The 12948-nt window shown below is 51.5% G+C and overlaps 1 protein-coding gene across 1 annotated transcript in view; it reads right to left on the bottom strand.

Moving 5' to 3' along the window:
* Positions 1-12165, bottom strand: part of SCARA3 (scavenger receptor class A member 3) — a 50875-nt gene extending 38710 nt beyond the window's left edge. Inside the window, exon 1 of the mRNA XM_045997998.1 lies at positions 11901-12165. Within this exon, the coding sequence (XP_045853954.1) occupies positions 11901-11907 (7 nt within the window). The 5' untranslated portion in view covers positions 11908-12165. The remainder of the gene's footprint in view (positions 1-11900) is intronic.
* Between the last annotated feature and the right edge of the window lie 783 nt (positions 12166-12948).

The following is a 12948-nucleotide window of genomic DNA, read 5'->3' as shown; positions in this document are numbered from 1 at the left end:
TACATTATGCTTCCCAGTCCTAAACTGGTCTGTGCTTGATGTGGGATCCACGGGAAGCTTGGTCAAGAGACCAAGGTTAGTGTCCCACTTTCAAAGACGGAGTCAATCTAGGGGACAGGGCGGAGAGCTGGGTTCATACCCATTTTTGCCTTTGGTTCTTATGGCTAGCCTGAGAGAGAAATAGGGTGGGAAGTCATTCTTCCCATTTTATAGGTGAGGAAACTGAGTTGGGGGCAGGGGGTTATGTTTTCATGCCTGGCTAGTCACAGAGCCAGCCACTGGCAAAACCTCCTGAATTCTGGCTGTTTTCCTCTCCACAATAATGGACTTCAGGTAACCGCTCTCTGATGGAGCTAGTGGGCTCTCATGAGTGTGTGTGTGTGGTCTGGGGTCTTGGGAGTGGGAGAAGGAGGTCTATATGGCAGGTACCACGATGAGATCCCCTCATCAATAACCTGAGAAATCAATCTTTCCAGCCCCTCGCTGTGTCTCAGGCTGCCATCCTGTCGTCAATCTGCCAATAGTTTATGAGGGTGACTGTGCCTGGGGGGTTATCAGTGTTCCCATCCCTTTCCCATAAACGTATGCCTCTATGAGACAGGCTCAGATCCCTTGGTGCCTTCCATGCTCTCCCGTCTGACCAACACCTCACCCTAAGCAGCCTCCCAGCCCCAGATGATCTCAGCCGGAACCGAGCCGCGCGCTGTCGGATGTACCGCAGCCGTGGTCCCCGGGGGAAGTATTCCTTCCATCTGTTGGAGCAGAAATGCCTTCTAGGCCTTCCTGCCCCTGTTTCTCATTTCTCCCCACCCCTTGATGGTGCTTCTCTGCACTCCCTCGGGACTCGGCCTCCTCCTTGCTCTGGCTCCAAGGCCAATTTCATCACTTCACTCTTTATAGCCTTTGCAAGGGAGCTGGGAGGACTTAAATCAAGCGAGGCTGACACCGACCTTGAGCAAACACCTCCCCCACAACAAAAGCACACAGCTTTGTCATCACTCTGCTCTCCCACTGAGGGCCCCCCAAATTGGCAATCGTTACCGAGTGGGAATTAAGAAAGACCCCGTTCCAGTACTTTGCAGCCCACAGGCAGGGAAATGACAGTTGCCAGCCCAGAACTTGGCTCTCTGTAGATGAGGGGTTCACAAGCATTTGGCACTGTTCCTTCTGTTGACCTCTCAGCTCCGTAGCTCACACCCTCCATGATCCCCAAAGGGGTCTCCTCCTTTTTCTAATCCTTTGGACTTCCTGTTCACCGGCCCTGAGCCATGGGCCTTGGGGACCCCTAATTTACCTATGTCTGGAGTGCTCTAGCAACTCTCCACTTTACCCCTGTTCATGTTAATGGGAACATAATCCAAAGCATTTGGGAGGCTTTTATAAGCCAAACGCTTTGCGAGTACAGGCTCATTATATTCACATTACACCAAGATTGTTCCGGTCGGAGACAGAAGAAGAAACAGACAGAAAGCACTAAGAAAATCTTGGCTTCAGGATCCAGAGGCTGTGATTGATCAGAGGATGATTGATTAGACAGGAGTCTGTACTCCCTCCTCGAGCAGGGCCAAGTGGAGTGGATAGAGACAGGAAACGACTTTCCTCCCCCTCTCCGTCTCCCACGCCTTATGCTGAGATCTGACTTAGTGTTGGGTATACCAGCTTTCCAAACAGTTTTCAGAGATAGGGAGTGTGGGAAGGAGCTGACAAGCCGCAGAGCCCATCTGTCATGGTACAAAGGCTTGGAGAAGGAAAGTGACCTGCCCCCTAGTTTGTGGTTCCTGAAAGTCCGAGGATCTGAAGGCAGATCCAAGCGCACGTACAGACAGCTCGCAGGGCCGCACACAGCCTTCTCCATCCAGACCTGACATCTCTCTACATCTCCTTAAGGTCTGAAATCTTCCTCCAGCCTTGGTCAGCCCCAGGCTGATCATGGAGTGGGTGTTCAAGAAAGATGGGTTTGCTGACTCTATGAGAAGGTCTGCATCCCTAGTTAATTCTTAACTTCCGCTGTCTCAATTAAGAGCTCATTTTTATTAAAAAATAAAGATTAAAAAAAAAGATTAATGACTTCAAATATGGTTTAAATTTGGTCTATTCTTAGTTCTCTATGACTAGGGAGTGCTGGGAGTGTTAATGCATTGAGGATGCAAAGGCTTAAAGCAGCAGACGGAACCTTGTGTTTGAATTGAAAAGGAATGAAGCCGGAATGCACAGGAGAATGTCAGGTCTGCTTCCCCTGCCTTTCTCAGAACTAGAACAAGGGATAGGATATTCCTCTCCTAAAGCTAAAAGGCCTCTCTAGAGGGGCATGGGTATTTTTTCCCAGTAGTGTCTTAATTAAAAGCCTTAGAATACCAGCAGCATCTTACAGCCCTCTAAAATAAGGCTGCGACTCTTCCCTTTGCCATACATGTTATGCCTGACACAGAGTATGTCTGGTAATACCGAAAACTGAGGGGACCTGAATGTCAGACGTCGTGGGCTGCCAGCTGTCTGCAGTGGCTGAAGGAGAGGCCGTATTGCAAGCCATGGGCACCTGAAGGGAGACTGCATTTCCAGAAAGGGAAATAGGCTCCATTGTGTTCTTTTTTTCCTTCCTTTTCCCGTATTACTGACTCCAGGATAAATTGTGACAAGAGGGGTAGGCTTGGCAAAGGACAATGGAGAAGCGATGATAATGCCTGGACGGTAAGTCTTTGGGAAGGCCCCTCTCTCACAGCGGTCCAGAGGTCCCAAGGGTTTACCGCTGTCACAAGGGAATACGCCGGTCACGGTGCTAAAGAAGTCAGGCCTGTGAAAGACATACCAAAGGCACCACCAGGCTTCATCTAGTGCTCTCTATTCAAAGTCCAGGCAGTATGCTTAAAACAAACAAACAAACAAACAAAAAATCCAACAGCCTTCGAAGGCCAGTGTTGCAAGCTCAGACTCACTAAAGATTGGAAAGAGCGTTTGTTCTTTTCATTCCTAAGGTCATAATAGTCGACTCAAATATCAGAAGGACAGCCACAAGAGAAACCACTTTTTTTTTTTTTAAGCCTCTGCTCCCACATAGCCACGTAGAAAGTGTAATCGAAGGTGCGTGTCTTGGCACATTGTTAGGCGTGACTGCTGACTCTGTTGGGGTGGAACTCAGTTCCCTTCCCGGGGGGCGGGGGCGGGTAGAAAACAGCTCGGACCTGTGAACCAACAGCTAACTGGCCTGTGGTTGCCAACGCCGTCTTTCTCTCGGTTGACCAAAAATATGGAGTTAATTCACTCCGCAGCCTTTCTGGGACTGCAATCTTCCGTCAGAGTCAGCAAGGGGGAGAGATTCGAGGAACTGAATAAAAGGGCTTTCTTTGGGAACTTCAAGGAACATATTTTGATGATTATCTTCTACGGAGTTCACAGAGTGGGTTTTCAAAACAGCCAATTGGGTCGGCAAAAATAAAGATTTCAGAGTCTTCTCAGGAGCCAATGCTATATTTAAAGTTACAAAATAGCTATAGTTTAAGTTTCCAGAATGCTATAATTAAGGTTGCAAAATTGTTTTCATCAGAACCCTCCTGCCATTTCCCCCTCCCCACGGGCTTCCTTTGTGGACACATCTACAGTCCGGGGGGATCAGTCTACCCCTCTCTGCTCTAATTGACCTGGTCCTTCCCTTTCAGATTCTCCTGCTCTTCCAGTTGTCATGATCTGCTTCCCTGTAACAATCACCTCCTTTCTGCTCCTTTGCTCCTAAAATCCCATTCGATGCTCTGGGACAGGTTTTCTCTCTCCTCCTGCCACCTCTGTCTGAATCCTCTGAGCCAGCCCACAGCCTGCCTTCCATTGCGCTCCTGGTCACCACACAGGCTGAGGGGAAACGGCCCTTTCTCCTAAACCCTCTCTGTTCCCAGTGACTTTCCTCCCCTTTCTCACCCTCTGTGTTTCCGGGGGGAGCACTCAACCTCTGGGTGGCGCAATTCTTCGTTAGACGGCATTTACCCACGCTGTGCAGACTTTGGCATCCTAAATGTCAGCGGCCATCCCTGGTCATTGTGGTAATTCCAAATGCCCACTCCGTTTCTAGACACCGCGTCAAGAGGTGTTGTAGCCTCCAGGCGAGAAGACAACCCTCGTTATTCACTCCATGCAAGAGACCCAGCTCTCCCCCACCATCACGTACACATGGGTCCTCCTTTGTGCAGACAGCAGCTCCTCCCCTGAACCCCAAAATCCCATGGGAATGGGGGAGACGCATGGGAAAAACCAGTTCCTTTGTCTCTGTTGACATTTCTGGATCTTTGAACCCCTCTCCTCGTGTTTCACTGTTTGAAGTCCCTGTTCTCTTTCTCATGGGGACCCTCTTCCCTCTCTCAGCTTCATGTGCAAACTAGATTCACAGAGATGCTGTGGAAGCCCAACGAGGTGACAGATGATAAGTACCTGGCACACGGTAAATACTGATAAATGGCAGTAGCTGTCATTTTTATTGCGATTCTTTTTCAGTCCTACTGGAATTGTTACTGTCATTTATTGTCCATTCTCCGTGCCACTTATGCTCAGGACCGATTTCCAACTTTCATGAAATCCATTTTTCAGGGTGTCTGGGTGGCTCGGTCAGTTAAGCATCAAACTCTTGATTTCGGCTTAGGTCACGATCTGAGGGTTATGAAATCAAGCCCATTGCTGAGCTCTGCACTGGGTGTGGGAGCCTGCTTGGGATTCTCTCTCTCTTGCCCTCTGTCCGTTCCCCCAACACACAAAAGAAAGAAAAAGAAAGAAAGAAAGAAAGAAAGAAACCTATTTTTCAAACTATGTCCTGTGAAACACTTCAGAATTCTAAATTACTCTTTGTGAAAAAAAGTTCTTTGATCAAGTAAGTCTAGAAAATACTGCATACCCTATCTACCATCTTAGAAACTCACACTAACACAGTGAAGATTTTGACAAGTCCCACACACACAAAAAAAGCTCACTTCAATCTGTGTTTATTTTTATGTTTCTCAAACACTTGATTGTAGAACTTCCTGACATTCTTGAAAAAAAAGAAAAAGATGCATTAAATCCCATGGTATTCAGTTATTGAGAACTGGTATTCAGGCATTGAGTCGGCTATTATGACTTTAGGAATGAAATGCACCAGCTTCAGGGAACACTGTTCTGGATAAGCCCATCGCCTGGGCTGGATTACTTTTTTTATCCTATCTCCTGCCATCAACTTTAATGGAGAAAACATTTGTTGAATGTCCCTTGGTTCTCTGGACCTCTGGGCTCCTAGACCCAGGATCTATGGTTCTCCTCTGTGCCACAACCACAGCTTAGCCGCTGTGCGCTCTGCAGCAGAAAGCTCCCTGCCGATCCATCCGCAGGATCTCCAGGGCCATTCCCACTACTCTTCCCACTCCCCACCGCACTAAGTCTTTTTACTCCTTACTCCATCCTGCCATGAGTCGAGCCTCCCGGGAAAAGCTTCAGCTTGCTGGAGCCGTTACCTTTCTCTTCTGGCCCTTGTGCCTTCAGCCCCTCAGCTTGTTTTCTCTGCACTGCTCAGGGGAAACCCAGCGCGATTGGGGAGGAGCCCTTCTGGGAGCTGAGAGCCCTGTGGAGTTGCCTTCATCCAAGTCCTGGCCCCTGGATCGTCGCCATCACTCCTCCTCTTCTCAGCCCGCTATTCTCCAAAGATGAAGAACTCACTTCCTCCTTTCCTGAAAAGATCAAAATTCTCCACCTTCCTCAAACTTGCTCCAGGTGTTACACCTCAAACCCCGTGGGAATGAAGTGTCTGCTTGTGCCCGTGGGACAGTGTGGCACTCTGTTTCCAAACTTCATATGAGTGTGCCTTTGGACTCCCCAAACCCCCTTCTAGGAGTTTCTTCCTCAGGAGATACTTACACCATGAGGCAAAGATGGATGTGTAAAAATTATCACTGCGTGCTATGGTAAAACCGAGGAAAAATGTAAATGACTCAAAGGCCCATCAAGAAGGGGTTGGTTAAATAAATGATCGAAAGGTGTATATGGAATATTATGCAACCATTTTAAAAATAGTGCAGATCTCTATTTTTGGCCCAGGGGAAATATCTATGTTCTATTGTTGAATTTTTTTAAATACATATAAAGAGGGATGCTTGGGAGGCTCAGTCAATTGGACATCTGATGACTTCAGCTTGGGTCATGATCCCGGGGTCCTGGGATTGAGTCCCACATCTGGCTCCTTGCGCAGAGGGGAGCCTGCTTCTCCCTCTGCCTGCTGCTCCCCTTGTTTGTGCTTGCTCTCTCTCTCTCTCTGATAAATGGGCAAAATCTTTAAAAAAATAAAAATAAAAATACATATACTGAATAACATGGAAAATATAGTCTTATCCATACAAAAAAAAAAAAAATATCTGTGTGCAAACACACCCGGAAAGATTTCTGGAAGAATGCTCCTCCAAATCTTGTCAATTTTTTTTGAGGGGTAGGAGTTCACATAAGTACTTTTTCTTTCCCCCGTTACTAAATTTTTCAAAAATTTTCCTAATGCCTATGTACTATAAAAAGATTAAATGCAACAAGTCTATGTCTACCCTTCAATTCTTCCTGAAAGCCTCTCCAAGGTGCCCCCAACTTGTAATGCTCTTTCTCCCCAGGATTCCTACCGAATCCACTGTATAGACCAGTCATCTGATCAGTTATTTCTTCTCCCTTCATTTTCTGGTTTTCCTCTTAAGTGTGTCTGTCTTGTCTGCGTGAGGGCAGAAACCACCGGAGTGTGGGGCAACATCCCAGAATAAAGAATAGCTTAGCTTAGGGTTCAGGTGGACGTGAAGGTATCTCATCCGAGCCTTGAAGGAGGTCTCTGCAGGTCTTTAGCGAGAGGTGTTACCCTCTTTGTAATAGGTGTCCAGAGCCCAGCGTTGTAAACCTGGCTGCACCAGCCTATCCCCATGTGTCAGATCCACACAGCTGGGTAAGACTGTTCAAGAATGGGTGCACCCTAAGAACCAGAGGCTCCACAGCTGCTGCCAGGGTCATCCAGAAGAGGAGCAGCGAAGGCGGGGCACAGGGAAAAGAACCAGTTCTAGCAAAGGGTAAGCTCCTTGAGAGAAAGGATGTGGAGCCCTTCTTTGCATCTTCCTTGGCCCTTAGGTACAGATAGACATACAAGCTCTGACATACGGCAGATAGTCAGTAAATGTGCAATAGAAGCACAAGTCTTTATTGGAGACTGACATTAGGTTCTGGGAATCCCATGATGTTCCTCTTGCCTTTAAGGATTTCAGCGTAATTGGGGACTCAGATTTACGCACTGGGGGATGTAGTGGATACCTCCTAAGTGACAGCCACTGGGAGACAGTGAGGTGAGAAGAAGGCAGCCAGGGTCACCATATTCATGCACCTCTCGTTCTAACACTACTCTGTGGGTTCCACAGTCTTATTTGGAGAAAAAAATAGATACAGATCAATAGATGTATGGATAAATAGAAATGTATATATACCTGGTATATATATATAGAGAGAGAGTGGTGTATCTATATAGAGTGGAATATTACATGGCCACGAAAAAGGATGCAACCTTGCCACTTGCAGCAACATGGATGGAACCAGAGAATATTATGCTAAGTGAAGGAAGACAGACTGAGAAAGACAAATACCATATGATTTCACTTATACATGGAATCTGGGGGAAAAGAACAACCAAATGAATAAACAAAGAGCAGAATCAGATCTATAAATACAGAGAAGAGACAGATGGTTGCCAGAAGGGAGGTTGGGGGGGGCTGGCAAAATGGGTGAAGGGGAGTAGGAGATACGGGCTTTCAGTTGCAAAGTGAGTAAGTCCTGAGCATAAAAGACACAGCACAAGGAACAGAGTTGATGATATTGTAACAGTGCTGCGGGGTGACAGATGGCTGTTATGCTTTTTGGTGAGCACAGCTCTGTCCTAACCCTAAACTAAGTTAACGTTGCGTGTCAACATGACTCAAATAAAATAAATAAATAAGCGCGCCCTCTCAGAAGGAGAAATCACAGAGGAGGATGTTAGAGCTGGAACGAATATTAAAGACGATCCAGTGTACTTGCCGAGGAGGTGGCCGGAGAGCATCAATGACTCCATCATGGCTACTAGCTTATAAAGCTGGTGGGTGAGAGGGCTCCCTCTAACCTTGGTTCAGTGCTCACAACACATGCACACATACATGCACCTGCTAACCGAAACATAAGCAAACACGGGCAGCATATATGCGAGTGATGAGGGGCCTGGTCCGTCCCACTGCTGGACTCGCAGGCCTCACACCTAGCACAGCTCCCTGTCCTCCAGGAAACCTGCTAAGCTATTCCAGCAAACACCTGCTGAGAAGCAGAATTCTTTTTTCTCTCAAATTAGCTTTGGGATGAGAGTCTTCGGGTATCAAAATGACCCCAGCTGGAGGGCAAGGTGAGCAGTGCACGTGTGTGTGTGTGTGTGTGTGTGTGTGTATGTCCGAGGGTTTGGAACTAATCTCCATCATCCGAGCCCTCAGGTCCCCCCCAAAAACTGAGCTGTTCAATGACTCTTTACACCCTGCCACATCAGCTCCTTTTCTTCTAGAATCAGGTTCCTTCCAGCGCCCACGGTCTGAGGATGGGGGTCAGGCTTTCAAAGTGGGCACAGTCTACCCACTTGTGATTGGATACAATCTCCTCTGCTAAGCCACATGTGGTAGATTTTCCTGGGATCACACGGCTGTACTCTGCAGCCCTTTCTCTGCCTGTCCACACTTTTGTCCATGGAGTGTGAGCACTGGTCTCTGATTCTGTAGGGAGGGGCTATTCCTCCTTTGCTGGGGGAACAGCAGGGTGTGACTCTGCCCTGTCCATGGCAGCTGAGGACAAGTCTCCCAGGGGCAAAGAGCTGCTCGTGCAGTGGGCCTGCTTCCAACCATCTCTCCACCAAGTTACTTCCGCTCCCCAAATGGTCCTCAGGCTCAGAGTTCCTGGGCTGGGTCACATTACGTCAGGGCACGAGGGGCCTCAGGGACCACCCAGGAGGAGAATGGGGCCCCGAGAGGGAAACACTTTGACCAGAGCCTCACGTGGGGCCAGGAATAGGGCCCAGGTCTTTGACTCTCCAGTCCCAGGGGACCAGGCTGTTCCTATAGCATGGGGGGGGGGGGGTGCGGCTGACAGAGCTGGGAGGGCTCTCACCACAGGTGTGCACAGCATCCCACAGGTGGCTGTTAAGGTCTCAGACAAGCCAGTGGGAAGCTCCAAGATGGGCTGGTGGCAGCTCTATGCCCCTCGGGTGCGAGAAGGGACACCTGGGGCCAGGTACCGGCCCACATGGAAAAATGCTGCTGCCTGGGAGGCCTGGCCAGAGGCAGGCAGGCAGGCAAGCAAGCAGGCAGGAGGGGCCCTCGGGTGGAAACAGCTTGGCTGGCAGAGGAGGCCTGGCTCTTGGCCACTGGTGGCCGTGTTTCTCAGCACACGCGTTTCCTTAAGTGCCGTCCCCACCAACACCCCTCTCCCTGACAAAGCATAACATCACCGTGTTTGGCTTTGAGGGGGGAGGTGAATGTTGGCCAACAGATGTATTTCTCCGATTGGTGGGCCTTTGGAGGAGGCTTGGAAGCCAGTTCCCCTTGGGGAAGGGCCAGTCTGGAAGGGCCGCCCTGCTTTGCTGGGCACTTTACTTTTTCCGTGTGGGTGAAATCTAGTCCTGCTTCTTCCAACTCCACAGATCCAAAGGCCAAATATTTGCTGTCTGCCCTGCTTTTTCCATCTCAGGTAGAGGTGGTCGCTCCTCCTGGCTCCTAGGGAGGACGAGGGAAGACCCCGTAGAGATACTGGAAATTAAGCCTTGTCTTCCCGAACTGCAGCCTATGCCCCTGGGGTGTTACAAGAGATCACGGAAGGTTTCCCGGAGGCTGGAGGAAAAATACATGAGAGCTGCCCCAAAGGCCTCAGTGAACAGGAATTTAGCCCCACCTGGTTGGTGAGGCTGTTGGTTGAGAATTGGGGAAAAGGAGGTGAGAGGAGCAGACCTTAGGAATGCCAGGAGGGAGCCCACAGACTTCCAGCCAGCCCTTTCTCCTCCAAATAGTCATCCACACCAGCTTGTTCCTCTTCCACTCAGAGGACTGGAATTGCCTTGCTGAGTTTCAGAAAGCAGGTCATGTGCTCCTAACTCCCTCCTCAATGGGAGCAGGATGTCTCCACCATTTCAGAGGACTTCTGTCCTGTCTTTCCCTCACTAGATTTTCTCTTACAGTGTTTGTCAAGAATGTTGGTGAAGCCAAACCACTCCGAGTACGTGTAGCATCTTACCATCGTCATTAAGGTCCAGAGCAGAGTGGGCCCCGAGCCTGTGGTGAGATGTGGTCTAAGACCCTTCCAGAGACTTTTGGGTAATGACCTGCCCCAGGCCAGCTAACGGGGGTGGGTGCAGTTCTGTAAGATGTGGTAGCTGAGAGCAGGAGCTTTGTGGGCGAGGCTGCTCTCTGCAGCCAAGGGAACTCCCTGGGGTTGCTTATAAATTGCTTGCCTCATCCCAGACAGCCCAAGACATGGTGAGGCCATCCGGAAGCACAGAGGGGCCAGAGGCCAGAGGGAAGGAAGCGACAGAGAGGCAGGGGTATGTTAGCCAGTGCTCTGGTCTGGAAGTCGGGCCCCTGAGCTCTGGTCCCCCTGACTAGCTGTGACTCTTAAGCAAGTTCCTTCTCCTAGCCATAGGACCAGAAACATAACTTGTAGAGCCCAGTGCAAAACAGAAGCATGAGAGGACCCTGTTTAAAAGTTTTTACGAATTTCAAGACATTAAACCTAGTACAAGGCCTTCCGAGTGCGGGGACCTGTTGGGGGGCACAGGTTTGCATACCCATGAAGCCGCTTCTACCTGTTTGGTCTGTTTCTTCAACTATACAACATGTTGGCTGTACTCTGTCAGAGGTTTGCCTGTGAGACCTCTTTCTTCATTCCCTTCTATGTAAAGGACACCAACAGAGCTGCTTCTTCAACAACACTCCAGAGTAGAGTTTAAAGCCCTTTAGAAGATCTCCAAGGTCTTTTTCAGTCCCCACATTCAACAAGTCAAAGGAGTGGGGAGGTTCTTACTGCCAGGAGCTCAGCACCTGCCTGAGCGAGGCGCTAGGGAGGGATTATTAATAAGCACAGAACAGAGCATTCAAAACATAAATCATCCTGTCCCATGGGATGATTCCAATGCCTGCTGCTTCCCTAGCTTGAAAATGATGTTAAGACGAAGTGTGCTTTTTCCCGGGCCTCCAGAAAGCCAGGCCCAGGTATGAGCACCTGGGATCGAGTCCTGTTCTCGTGTCCATCCCAGGATCTGGCTGCAAGAGCTATGGTGGAGATGACCCAGTGCCCTCAGGAAAGCTCAGGCCTGAACCAGGGGCCCTTCCCAGCTGCTGTGTCCCTGGGAGGTTGGCGGGTGGGTTAGCCGGGGTTCAGGGGTCTGGTAGGGCAGGGTCTGGGCTGAAGGACTTGAACACAAAGGTCTCTCCTGAGGAAGGGGCTGAAGCTCCTGGAGGAGAGTCCTAGGCCTGACCTCCGGCCCAGAAGTCTAGGTAGAGGCTGCAGGAGCCTCTGAAATGGGTCCCTGGATGGGGCTTTAACAGGGCCAGAAAGTTGGGCTGGTGGCATCTTTTTGCACTGACCCGGTTAAAGGGATCAGAAACTTCTCTGGAATTTACAACTATTTTGGGGATAAAGCAATGCAGAGTGAGAAGAGGACTGTGAAGGGGGCTGCGTGTGAACTCTCCCCCTCCTCTAGACATCAGGGCTCCCTCGGTCCTGTTCATCAATGCCTTCCGCGGGAGGTTCAGAAGGGCGGGAGAGCCCAGAGCTCGCCCCGGGAGCGTCGTCCCCTCCGCAGCCCCGCCGGCGGGGTGGGATGGGGGTGCGGGGGGCCAGCGGGGGTTCTCCTCGGCCCTCCCGCGCGCGCGGCTTACCTTTCATGGTCCCTCCTGCGGGGCCTCGGGAGCGCCCCGGGGCGGCGGCTCGAGCTGCGGAGTGGCCAGGGGTGGGGTGAAGCCGGCGGCTCCTCTGCCGGCGCCCGCTCGCCGCCCTACGCGCCGCCCGCTCGAGCGCCCGGCTGCGGAGGCGGCGCGCCGAGGGGAGGGTCCGCGGGGTCGCAGCCGAGGGGCCCCGGGCCGCCCATCCCGCTGCCGCCGCCGCCCGCGCGCGCGCTTCCCGCTGGAGGCCGGCGAGGTCTGCGGCCGCCCCGCGCCCCGCGCTCCCCGCCTCCCGCCTCCTGCCTCCCCCTCGCTCGCGGGCGCGCTCCCGTCCTCCCCGTCACGCCCTGGGCCCCGGCCCAGATCCACTTCCTCGGGAGGTTCAAAACTGCCGCGGCCGGGCCTCTTTGTGCCGCCGCGGGTCTCCGCCCGGGGCCCGCCGGGGCGGTGGAGGGCGCAGGGACCCCTCCCCCAGTTCCCTGGCCAGCCGCCGCCCGCCCTGGGGGCCGCCTCGTGGCTGGGAGCGAGTCTCAGCCCCGGACGGTCTCCTCACCCGCCTGAGGGGCAGACGGACTGGGGGAACGCAAGGTCCCCGGCTTCCAGCCCCGGGTTGCCGGGGACTGTCCCCGCCTTAGCCCTGAAATTCCGCATCCCCGCCAGCCCCTCCGTCCCGGGGAGGCCAGCAAGGTTGGTCAGCCATGCGCTGGGTGAGTGACTTGGGGCGGCCACTCCAGGTCTCCAACCCTTGGTTTTCTGCAAGGAGAGAGTTGGGCCCCAGGCGCTCCCAAATTCTGTGATTCTGTACAGTGACATCGGAGGGAGAGTGACCTCGAGTCGAGTTGTAACTCTTGTCTGAGGCTGTCCTGTCTGGGGGTCCTCACATATCATTCTTCGTTAATGGAACATTCCCTGACCACCTTCTGTGTACCAGCTTCTGCCCCCAGCTCTGGGAGGGTGAGGGATACTCTGTGAGGTTGCCTCTGGTGAGGAAAGCCAGCAATGAAACAAGTCAGGGTGCTGAGGTGTGATGAATGCGACAACAGCG

Source organism: Meles meles, chromosome 2, assembly GCF_922984935.1.
Source record: "Meles meles chromosome 2, mMelMel3.1 paternal haplotype, whole genome shotgun sequence".
In the NCBI taxonomy this organism is placed as follows: domain Eukaryota; kingdom Metazoa; phylum Chordata; class Mammalia; order Carnivora; family Mustelidae; genus Meles; species Meles meles.
This window is presented reverse-complemented; position numbering and strand designations above follow the sequence as displayed.